General features: G+C 29.9%; 1 protein-coding gene across 2 annotated transcripts; it reads right to left on the bottom strand.

Moving 5' to 3' along the window:
- Positions 1 to 1,378: 1,378 nt before the first annotated feature.
- On the bottom strand, positions 1,379 to 12,138 carry Bma-crh-1 (bZIP transcription factor family protein; the record flags this gene model as incomplete). 2 transcript variants are annotated; one of them, XM_001897175.2, is made up of 8 exons in its annotated part: positions 1,379 to 1,532; positions 1,982 to 2,111; positions 2,635 to 2,788; positions 3,036 to 3,223; positions 3,639 to 3,749; positions 4,208 to 4,308; positions 11,099 to 11,208; positions 12,085 to 12,138. In XM_001897175.2, 8 exons carry the CDS (start codon positions 12,136 to 12,138, stop codon positions 1,379 to 1,381), a joined length of 1,002 nt encoding a protein of 333 aa, XP_001897210.2. The 2 variants fall into 2 exon arrangements, with proteins under 2 accessions (XP_001897210.2, XP_042933706.1); XM_043077772.1 differs by lacking the exons at positions 11,099 to 11,208; positions 12,085 to 12,138 and having other exon boundaries at positions 2,647 to 2,788; positions 4,208 to 4,307.
- Between the last annotated feature and the right edge of the window lie 911 nt (positions 12,139 to 13,049).

Raw genomic sequence — 13,049 nt, 5'->3', positions numbered from 1 at the left:
GTATTTTCTCAAAATAAGCCTAAATTACTAAAACATTTGTTTTGATGTTTAATCTGTACAAATAATCCCTCTAATAATAATAATAATAATAATAATTCATTTTGTTAACTTGTTATTAATTTATACTACCGGTATACTATCGCTATAATTTATATCACCATATTTTCATTTTTTGATGATATCACACTGCTTTGTTCATTCTCCTTCAGAAGCAATCTCAAATGAAAAAAAAAAAAAAAAAAGAAAAGAAAAGAAAGAAATCACAATTTTAGCATTCGTTAAAAAATTCCGTTAAAAATTAATAGTTGAAAAAAAAACACCACCTTCAATGCAAAACGCATCATCATAATAAAAGTGATGGAATATATTATCGCTTCCACAATTATATCATATACAAAAAATAATTTGGGGGGATAATGCGCAATATTTATAGCTCCTTATACTAATATTTATTGAACTTATGAAACATATAATCAAAATCAGACAACCTAATATTATCTAAAAATATTTACAGTGGATGGATAAACCAGGATATTATCATTGTCGCACAATAAAGAGAATATCTGGAAAGTCGGATTTTTAAATACACATGAGAAAAAAAATGTACAGTAAAAAGAAGAATTAGAAGATGGTAGTAAGCAAACAACAAAAATGACCGGGTAAACAACAATGCACGCATGAAAATTTATCCCATCAAAGGAAAAGACAGAAATTAAGACATAAAATCATAGCAACTAAATTATCATGCTTAAAAAAGATCCTAGCCATACTACAAAAAAAAAAATAATAATAATAACATTATTTAAGATATCAATAGTAACTGTGAATTAAAAATTTTTAGTTATTAAATTTCAGCTAGTTTAGATTTCTTCTTACAGTGCTAGAACCGTGGTTTTTTTCTATCAAACACTAATATTACATTCAGTTACCAAAATAACTCTATCAGTTTAAATTAATCCAAGTTAAAATTTCTGGAATCATAGTAAATACGATACCATTGCTAAAAATCCGCTAAAATTCAATAATATCATGGATTCCTCTTAAATTAAATATTAGAAGAACTATCAAAATGTTCTACTTCCATGCATAAAAGCATCTTTAAATTAAATTTTAAGAAGTTATGATTATTCTGCTTCTGTACCTTGCTAAACTGTCTTAAATTCTCAAACATGTATACAAATTCCTTTCACACTTCCTGTTCAGAAATATGTGAGCACTTGTGAAAGCCATAATATCTCAAATATTAAAAGAATTTTTACAACTAAACATGGAAATTTCGCGCCTACAAAGACGTAAAAGATTCCCTGAATCAAACAAAGCCTGAACGCAATTCAAGGAACGGAATTAATGAAACTTTCCCTTCGCATTTTTTAAACAGTTATATTTCGCTTTTCTCTTTCCTGCAATATAATTCCTTCAACGTCTTCAACTCTTCAATCAATGCTTTATTTTGATTTTCCAAAACAGCAACACGATTTTCTAAACATTTGACGTATTCCTTTTTCTTCCGCCTGCATTCTTTTGCTGCTTCTCTATAATAAAACAAGGGAAATCAATACTGTGCGAGTTATATACTAATTCATTTATTTCTCAACATATTTTACGATGCATTCAAAGCGATTACTTCAATTCAGCACAATAATAAAGTAAAAGATTGTGAGAAGTCCTAAAACAATGCAATGTTATTCAAGAATCTATAACTGAATTAACACTGACTGCTTACTAATAAGATCAAATAATTAAATAACAACGGTAAAGAGAATCATCGACTATGGAAAGACTACTATAACCGAATTGATATAGTGCATCATGCGTGATGCATGAAAAACTTTTACGTATGAATTCTGTGGCGTGAGAATAGCTCTGAGACTAAGCGCAAAAAAAATCCAAAAAATTTTTTTAAAAAATTATAAATTCTTTGTCATGCAATTTTAGCATCGATTTCTAGCTATTTTTTCCTTGAAAGTTAAAAGTTGTTCACCTGTTCTTCAACAGCCGTACTTGTCTTTTCCGTGTGCTATCATCACTTTCGGTGGCTGTTCGACTGCCACCAGCCATACCAAGCGGTGATGGAGATGATGTGTAACCGGAGATCACAGTAGATTGCCAATCTGCAATTTCACTTATTCTGGTTTAGATTTTGTCTTAACTTAAGGATTACAAAAGCATGCCTGAAGTTTTGAGGAGTAAACACACAAGCAGTTCAAAAGATCTAACAATTTTTTTGGGGATATCTTAGACTTTTGGCAAGCTTACTCTTCAAAACTTAATATATACGATATATATGCATGTTACTATTTATAAGTACATTTCTGATCCAAAAAAACTGAATATGAACCCAAATATTCCTTTTTCTACAGAATAGTTTGTTGTTTGTGCGTTTCTTATTTTAAGTTTCATACTGCTCCATCAAGGTAGACTTGAAAAATCTACTATTTCAAATGTTCTATTCCTTAAATGTTCTGCTAAGAAATCAGAAAAGCCTTGATGTGAGAACAACTAACTTTACTTAGAAGATATTAGCTTAATCCAGCATTTTTCTAAATCATAATTAGTGCAGGTATAGGATTGAAGAAGGCTTGATTTGAAAGGCTTCAAAGAACTAAAACTAATAAGTAATCAAAAAATGGAAACCGCTGCCTTGACTAGTTCCTTGATTTGACGGGACATATTGTTGCTGCTGACCATCACCACCAGCACTCATCGTTTTGAGACCCAAAACTTCGGCATTTACTGGCAGCATCCCTGGAACTGGTCCTGATGATGATCCTGCCGTCTGGCCTAATTCCTGTAATCAGTAGTCATCGATACAGGAAAAATAATTCCACATTTCTATAACTGGAATTAGGTCTTCAATATATACGCTGTATTTCCACCTCTCTTTAATATCCTATTACTTGTTTCTATTCATTCAGTCTTTTTCTATCTCCTTCTGCCAATTAATGATTAAGAGGGTAAGGATTAGCAATCCTGTAAAAATAAATCACTAAATTTATAGAAAAGAAAGAACGGTACATAGGTAAAACTATTATTACCTGTGCATTTTTTGATGTACTGGTACTTGCTCGTGACGCAGCAGCCGCTGCAGCTGCAGCTGCTGCTGCGACAGTAGCAACTGGTGAATACTGTCCAATCATACCTGCTGCTCCAACATTATGCATGTTGGTAAGTGTTGCTGAATTCAGTGTTAGATTGCCATTCGTTGTATGCAGACGTGTCAACCCTGTAACTCTCAACTATTATTAGCAAACTTCCAACTTCAAAAATGAAAGCCGAGTTTTCCAGCTTCTGAAGTGACCGTCACCACGCGAAATCCGATCATTCAACAGATTAATCCGTTGAATAATGATGATTATATATTCCTCAGAACTGATATAGAGTTAGTGCTGAAAAATGCACATAATGCTATCAGATTAGTCTTCAACCGACTCCACTATCACAACGAACAATATCTTAGACTATTTGTCATATATGAGGTATCGTTAGGTAGTGGATGTGAGTGCTTGCTGCCCTAAAACTGAAAATGAGCTCGAAATGGATTTTAGAGTACAATGTCACAATATATAAAACATTTGATGTTATTTGGTGGGAAATAATTTAAAAAGATAAATAATTCGTTAAAAAAGAAAAACACGCACCGGAAGGTGTAATGTATTGAACTTGTTCAAGTCGAGAAGAGATTGCTTGTTGCTCCGATAACTGAGCATTGGGATCCTGTCTTAGAGACATCTGTGATCGAACTGTTTCCACTGTAATCATCTCTCAGTGCAGTTTCGTTATTTACACATCATATTGTGCGGTCTCAAAGTAAATGATAAATTCAAATCCATCTACGGTGGAAGAAGTCACAACGTCCATAAAGTTGAACAGTTATGCGAAAGGATGAAAATTAGAATAAAACAAATTCCTGATCAAAATGATTAATAAATAATTGAGATGGGCTGGTCATTAATTTGTCACACCAGTAGTATTTTTTCTTTTTTTTTTTTTTGAAGGCTTGAATACTCAATACATTATGGGTAACACAGTAATACGAATTAGTGCTCAGATTTTGTGCATTCTATCTAGACCAACAAATAGAGAGCTTTAGCGATACTTGCTTAGTTACAGAAACAACAATGCAAATGTAACCTTTTGAACTAAAGATGCTACATATCTCAACAAATATTTACAAGTAAAATATCAGAAATGAAATAATCTTACAAACCTGATTCTGCAGATGGCTGAATAACCACCGAAGCAACGCTCTGTTCATCCGGCTCTTTTTTGAGTTGTTTATCTACTGTCTCCAAATCTTTTAGAATCATTCTGTAAAGCAGAATCATGTTCAAGGCTTATTTCAGAAAAAAAAAAAAAAAAAAGAGAAAAAAAAAACCTAGGTACAACTCGACTTTTCTTTTGTCGATTGCATTAGCCTAGGGTAAAATTCATATATTCAAACATAGCATCACTTATTTATATCTATTTTTGACATTGCTAACAATTAAACTTCGTCTTGTTCCAAGTCAAGTTTCCAACAACATAACTTCTATAGACTATCATTTGTGACACATCAAGATGGCAATGAGATGGATATAATACATCGCTACTTACTGCTAACTTTTATAAAGCCGAATAGAAAATTAGCTTAAAATGCTAATCCTAAAAATGTCACAGCTCACATTAAAAAAAAAGAAAAAAAAAAAAAAACATTTTATGCTTTCAATATCAAGTCAACGACAATATTTAAGCAACGTCCTGAGAAAAAGGATAAATAATCAAAATTTCTTAAGTGAAAAACTAAACAATAAATTTTTTCTCAAAATGGAATATTACTAATATTAACACGCACTAATATCAAGTTCAGTAAAATAACTTTTGTTTTCATTAAGAGAAAAATTTTTTCTAAAAAAAAAAAAAGACGAAAACTGTAAATGGAACATGGATTTTGTTCCAACATTTAAAAGATATCACGTGGATAGAACAAATGAAAAATTCAAGAAAATATATTGATATGAGAAAAGAATCGATAGAATCACAGTTGCTTCCACAATCTAGCCCATTATGTAATAGAGAAAGCAAACATATTTTTTATATGAAAGCAACCAATTTCACTGAACAATTCTTGATTTGCTGAGAAAGTGCAAAACACTGATGAAATTATTTTTTAATTACATTGTAACAAACGGACAGAGATGCGCATAAAAATTTACAAATGTGCGCAAATAATGAATGCACCTTTCGTTAGTTTGCAAAAATATTCATAGAAATGAACAAATTTGCAAAAAAAAAAAAAAAAAAAGTATGCACTCCTCATGAACTAGTTAACAGGAGAATGTAAAGGTGCGAAAAAAGTGCATTGTTATAGAGTGAATTTTAGATGAAATTGCACAAATTTGTTAATAATAATTTGCTTATATATCAAGGTCATTTCTCGACAGTTCAATGACTTGATATTTAATTAACTGACAAATTAATATATCATATGTGTGGTCCTCATTAATAAATCACCAAAATAAATTATCAACTAGCTAAAAAAAAAAAAAAAAAAAAAGGAAATTTTAAGCAAGCAAAAATCAAAAATCATTTCTCCTTATGTCTTAATAGCTTCAACTTCTATTTTTACTTCTCTTTTATATATGCAATTCCTGACATCGTTAACACTTTTCACTTCAACCAATATCTCAACGTCAACTAGCCTTTTACGGGTAGTATTAATTAAACGAATACAGCATGTAACAATAGTTAATCAGCACATTAAACGGAAATAGTTTAACCATCCGTTGACAAATACTTATGAGGTGCAATCCTTTGTTATATATGCATTACATTGAAGGAAGAACAATCCTGGTGTGTTAAGTTGAAGTTTAAATTTGGTTTTTTTTATGATCAGAAAAAAGATAACTGAAATGGACAAGACAATAGCAATACCTTGTGATATTCGTTTTTTCTTTTTTTTTTTTTTTTTTTTTCACTCATTTTTATATACATACACGCATTAAGTCTTCACGTAAAACCAAGATCACTCATCTGTTCTCACTATAAAAATTTATCATAAATTCTTATTTCTCCGATCAAAAAACTCATCCAAATTCACATTCGTTCTCTTAATTGGTAATTGAGTCTTACATGTTTTTTTTTAAATGTTGAAAACATGCATTTCAATGAGTTATATCCTCTGAATATTTTATTCTCTTTATCTGAATTTCTTCGTCACTATGAACATTTTATAATTGTGAAAAACTGTTATGCAAGAGAAATTTCTTGAAATTTTCCGATCAAGGTATTAAGCCAATATAGACTACTGCCGGATGCATAAATGACAATGAATATTTGTCTCATTAAACTTTATCTTACGAAACAATGTTATAAATTACTGAAGCACTTATGAAACTTACAACTATTTACTTAATGAATAATTCGACACAGTGAATATTGTGAAAATGACACGCGGTTTTATAGTTATTCCAAGTTGCTTAACTTAATGAGTAAAAAGAAAAAAGAAAAAGAAAGAAACATCAAATTAAGCAGTTAAAAATTTTGAAAATAACAAAAGATGAAGTTTAAAAAAACTTGGTTATTTTGTTATGTATTAAATCTTAAGAAATTTTACTTCATCCTAACAATAGTTTGATAATTCGAACATCAGTTTAGCATTTAAACGAATTAAACTATGTGAGTCGTATAAAACCATCTCTCTACCTATACGCATATACTGAATTTGCAATATATAACGAAATACTGATATCCAATTCACTTATCGATGAAATATAATATTAATTGATTTTTAAAAGGAATTGTAGCAACATGAGTACTGTAATCCCAAAAAGAAGATTATTTAAAATAATTTTCTTGTTACTAAAAACTTTTTTAAACAAAAATTAAATTCAAATTAAAAATGAAATAAAATGACAAAATTTATTTAGAATCATTAAATTAATCCATTACAGAAAGCAGCTGCTTTTCAGATGTCTTACTTTGAAGGAGCATAGCAGTAGAACAAAGAAAGAGAAAAGAAAAATAAACTACAGCAGGAAATATGTTCAGCTAAATAACATCTCGTTAGATATTGGATAATATATCCATAGCTGGTTGAGAACAGACGGAATGAAGACAGACACATTTGCATTTATTCTTCACTTTTAGCTTTAGAAGAAAGCTAACACTTTATTGCTAAGTAAAGTAAGTCAAATTTAAAGTTTAAAAAATTTACAATCACTGATACAACAGCATTAAAAATTTTTGAATTATTACTATTACTATTTCTGCTAGCATGTATAAAAGGTAGCCATTTTGTTAGAATGTTCTTTATTGCAGAATTCATATTTATAAAGTATCATCTTTTTCTCCTCCATTTATTTATTCCGATTTTTTTACACAGACACATACACATACACACACATATATATGCATAGTCATTTTTGATTTGTGCTAGAAACCGGAATGAAAGATTATTGCTACAAATGAGAGCTTAGTATTACTTATATTGTCTCGATGAAGTAGTAGAGTAGCAAAGTAATCTGATGATCCGCACTATCATTAAGAAAGTGTTCCATTAATGATGAAAGTACTGCAACAAACGAGTAAGAATGAAAACAAAGGAAAAGAGAAAATATTCTAAAAGCTTTCATACGTCAAAATCTATAAGACAAATGCTACGGGAAGGGAAGAGAAATTGCGGGCAAGTTGTGTATGTAGTATGTATGCATGTGTGTATGTGTATGTGTATGTATGTGTGTGTATGGTTGGCATATGCTCTTTTATACGGTACAAAGTACGAAAAAACAAAAAATCCAAAAGAAATGAGAAGGCCCTTTATCAGAGAGTACGGAACGATCGAATAAACATCTCTGATTGCACTACCATATTACTCGCTTCTTTCTTTCTCCTCCCCTCTCTCTCTCTCCCCCCTGTTTACTTTCAGTATGTTTTTGTGTTAGCGTCAAAAATATAAGAAAGAGAGAAGTTAAAGAAACAAGTAGAAATAAAATTTGGACTATTAAATAGTGAAAGTTATTTTCGAAAGAAATATACGAGGATTAAATGCAAGACTGGCATGGCAACTATGTCATATGAAGTAAGCAATAAAGCTTATTTACGTAAGCATTAGCTAAGCAAGCAATGGTCATTATTTCCTCAGAAAAGGCGTAATATACGCAAATGAAAGAGCGTTAAAAATGGTAGTTATTGTTGCTAAGCTTTTTTATATTTAGCTTTCTTTTAGATTATCCATAACAGAGAGAGTTAATGAAGCTTAAAATTGAAAATAAAAATTAAAGAATTAAGTAGAAAAATATCTTGGGAATATTCAACATCTTTTATAATATTACAAGATGAACATTTAATGGAATTTTACAGTACACCTCAATTTATCAAAGAATTAACAAAAAAAAAAATCTACAATTCGGGAAGGAAACAAATGAAGCTGAATCAATATAAGCAAGAATATGGAACATATGAATTGAAAGAAGCAAACAGACAAATAAATGGATAAGTTAAAAAAGCTTTTGAAAATTTAAACAGGTTAAAAGAGAGGAATGAAAAACGTTCATAGTCTTCATATCCACATATATACACACATACACATACACATCAACATATATGTATATATAAATTTATAATTACTACTAGCCGAAGTTTCACCTCTTCTATCTCTCCATCCTATCCGACAATTTGAAATTGACGTCATACTTGCACTTCGAATAGAAAATGACGAATATAGGAGAGAGTGAAAAAGACAACTCTACTTTCTCTCCTAACTGCTTTTCTCCGTAACAATTCTCCTTAATGAATAAACAAGATAGAAATTTACATCACTGAATGAAGGGGTTTTTTTTTTTTTTTTTCTACAATATGTAAGCGAAGGACATTCTCTAGGGAGAATGTTCGACAATTTCTCGGAGAAATTTGCAAATATCTTTCACCTAATTTAATTTTTCTTCGCCTATAACTAATTATTTCCTAAGTTGCTTAAAATGAATGATTTTCCTTGGCTAAATTACCAATATCAGATCAAATACGGAATACATATATTAAAAAAAGAGTGAAATATATAAAAAGTGAAATATATATATAGTGAAACTAAATATAGAGTTAGGAACAAGTAAATCTGTCCTAATGCATTTAGCCGATCAGAATCAGCATCAGGATCTCATCAAAATATGCCAAGATGAACAGCGAAAACTAACAGTTTGTTCTAACAATCCAGATAAGTCGTATGTCTTGAAATCCTATCATTTGATGGCAATACAGTTGTACTTAATGAAATTTAGAGGTCATAATAGCACAAAATCATATTCACGAGATGACAAGATATTTGCTACAGTTGCACAAAATTTTTCTTTCCCCAGCTCTCTGCTCACTTGAGGAAAAATAATAATTCATTCGTTTCATTCGAATTGCTATAACTCAAATTTAAAGATATAGAAAAGAAGAATGATAAATAATAATTTAAAAAAAAATACTATGATCACTTTTATTGCTATACATATATCTGGTAGAATCTAGCAAAAAATGAAATTTGATCCTTCACTAATTGTTGCTTCAAATCTGTGATGTGGATAACATACGTCCAATATTGTTGAGTGAATATCTAGAAATGTTACAAATATTCTAACTTTTCCATTACTGGATAAGGCATATTCAGTAATTTCCAAAATTTCCAAAACTCCACCCTTCCAAACAGTACAATAATTTGAAAGATCTCGTAAATCAAAAAGAAAAATAAAAAACTATGAAAAAGATACGATAAAATTCTACTTCAAATATCTGAATCCCTCAACGAGAAACATTCAGAATTCCACGGGAATTCCAACAAGAAAGAAGAAAAAATCATGGTCAATTAACAGATCTCATCTCTATCTAAAAGCTTCACAATCACCCAGAATGTCATTTAAATTCGAACCACTTAGTAATAATTTTTTATTCGTACACGTTCCATTCTTAATCACAATTAACTCATCGACTTTAACCCTTTAACCTTTAATTTAATTTTTTATCTGTCCTTTCGTTCAAAATCAAATCCACAAAAATTCTAAAATAAATGCTGATTGTTCATAGCAGAATACCCATGAATGGTGATGTTTCGTTAATAAAGACTAGAAAGAGGAAAGGAGCAGGAACAAAGTGTCAACAACAATACTGTACAGCTTTACTTATTGAGGCAAACTCTCGTAAAAAATGTATAACAAAAAATTTGTCAATTTAAATGATAAATGGTAGCTGAAAAAGCGATGAAATCATTTGGTGTATGATTTCTTTAAAAAATGACGAGAACAATGCGATTAAAAGCGATAAATCAGAGTAGCAGTTTAAACTATAAACCTGAACGTCGGAGATTAAATTGTACCCTTCACTCTTTCTCTAAATTTCTAATAGCTAGTAAACATCACCGAAAGATTTCTAAGTTATTATTTTGACAAAAACAAAAACACAAAATTCAGTTCATTATAAACTGAATCTATCAACCAAACCATGTAATCTCGAAAAAATACGAAATACCTTGAAGAAAAAACTAAAAGTATGCCGAATTCTCGTAAACTTTATTTATTCAAGTGTAAAAGTTATCTGCATCAATGCAACAGCATGATACTATAACAACTAACAGCTCATTCCTTCTACACGTAAATTCGAGGTAACTGTGGAAACGCAAAATAATTAAATACAATTACATCATATATTTGTACCAAATGCTTTTTTATGCAGCATTAATAGATCATTAAGTGATCTTTTAGGTTTTAGTTCTTCTTTTTTGTGCGTCGGACAACATTAAAAAAAAATGAAAACAATACTTATCAAATATAGTACTTCATTAAGGATATATGTCAACGAATTTCGTTTATATATATACTAAAATTTCTCTATCTGTAAACTACAAAGCGATGCAGTCTCAAACTAAATTGCCATTTCCTCTTAAGAGATATTTACTTATCTAAAAGAGCAATGGTTGCTTTACAGATGGACTGCCTACAAGGTATATATTCTAAAAAACTAAAAAATCATAATATACAGTCTCAGAAATATAATTCTCTGTATATTGAAATGATATTCTGAAATTCAATTTTATGTATAAACAAAAAGCAATATGAAGAGTCAAAGAAGAATTAATTAATTAATTAACCGATATGATGGTCGTCGATTGAGTTGTTCGCGACGTCGTCGTGCCTCATCGTCACTGATTATTTCATCGTTCGATTGGTTCTGTAGGATCACTTTCGCGAGCACTTTCAGCTGAAAATTCAACATATCCAAATGTTTTGATAACAACAAGCATGCAAATCTAGCAATATTTAACAATGAAACTACCATCCAAAAATCAAACATGATAAAAAACAATAAAAACGTATGAATTTTTAGTGGAAAAAGAAGAAAGTTCAACTTTTTACACAATTTAAAATGGGAGCTATTTGAGAATTTGGATCAAATATTTTTTTAGTCATCATAGTTATTTAAAATACAAATACAGTTTATTTACTGCTTTTTAGATTACTTCTATAATCTCCTACCAAAAAAAAAAAGAACAGGCAAACTAAAAAATTAAAAGAAAAGAATTTCTAGGATATGTAAAGATACAATGAATGCATTGAAATATGAATTGCAATTTGAACGATTTCTAGAATCATGCCATTTAAAAAGCGTTAATATGTACGGCCTATCATTAAGTACGGCTGATTCACATTCATAAAGCATTTCATGACATAGACTGTACTTCCTTCGAATGATATTATGATCCACAGTATTATTTTTCACAACTGACGATGTTATGACAAATACTTTTCCAGTCATTACGTAAATGTCTGGATTGTTAACATAAACTGCCTTTCGTCAACATGAAACCTTTTTATATAAGAGTTAGTAGCTTAATAATTTTAATTGAAAAATGCCTATCTTTGAAAGTAAATTAAATTTTTTCTTTTTTTTTTTTTTCCTCGTAAATAAAACATTTCTGCTGCGAAACACTAATCATATTCAAAAGAATCTCAAGCAGTATTTGGAAATTTACTAATATTATGCACATTTCATCCTTTAATGATATATTTATATGAAACAACATCTTCTATATCCTGTCTTCTTAGTAATTCTAAAAACTAAAATGAAAACAGTTACCGTTTCTGGTTCGCTTGTTGATGGATTATTTATAATAGATGGCTCACGTGACATCTCTTTCGCTCCTTCTCACTCCTTCTAACGCATACTTTTTCCTGTAATAATGATTTGAGACGTATAAAAAAGAGCTGTCCTCAATGATGCATTACAGCACGCAATCTTCTTTCACTAAAGGTGGAACATATTTGAAAAAAACTTCAAGAGATACGTATTTTAGAAGCAGTTCGAATTATTCAAGTAATTAATTAAGTACTTGTGAAAATTATCTTAAATATTTTGTTTTCTGTCATTAAATATTTCTGAAAAATGCAAATAAAAAAGAAAAGGAAAGGAAAGAAAAAAAAGATCATTTAGCATTTCCGCACAATCATCAACATGCTATGTACATTATTATTCACGAACAAAGAAACTAATTATAAACAAGAAAGCAAAAAAAAACAGCGGATAGTAAAGAAATGACATATTGGTAGGATAAGACATTCAAAAAATATTCAGCAATATTGCTCGGGTATTCTCATTATCATCATTTTCTCTGCATTATTATTATTTTTTTCTTTTACTTCTCTGTGATTTCGATGCTTTTTGTCTGATCTATATTTATATTACAAAACGATTCTCCTAGACAAATTCGAGTAAAAATTAAAACTTGACTTTGAAACTAAATTTAGCAGATCAAGAAAGTAACCCAAATAATTTAATAAAAAATAAAGAACTAAATAAAACAGCTCATTTAAATTCGAAAGCTTGAATCAACTAAAACTTGAAGAACTGAAACTTTCCTATGCAAAATGAATTATTTCTCGACTTTCAGAGGATAAATAAGCCAGCTGTCACCGTCCAAGATATATGCCGCTTTCAAACAGCTCTTTCCTTACTCCTTCATCTGCCAGGTACCACATTCTTATAAAGTTCATTACATTTGCAAACGTTGAACACTACTAAAACTTCTCAAATTATAAGTATTA

This window comes from Brugia malayi, assembly GCF_000002995.4.
Source record: "Brugia malayi strain FR3 genome assembly, contig: Bm_v4_Chr1_scaffold_001, whole genome shotgun sequence".
Taxonomy (NCBI): Eukaryota; Metazoa; Nematoda; class Chromadorea; order Rhabditida; family Onchocercidae; genus Brugia; species Brugia malayi.
Note: the sequence above shows the minus strand (reverse complement) of the source record. Positions and strands in the feature narration are given on the sequence as shown.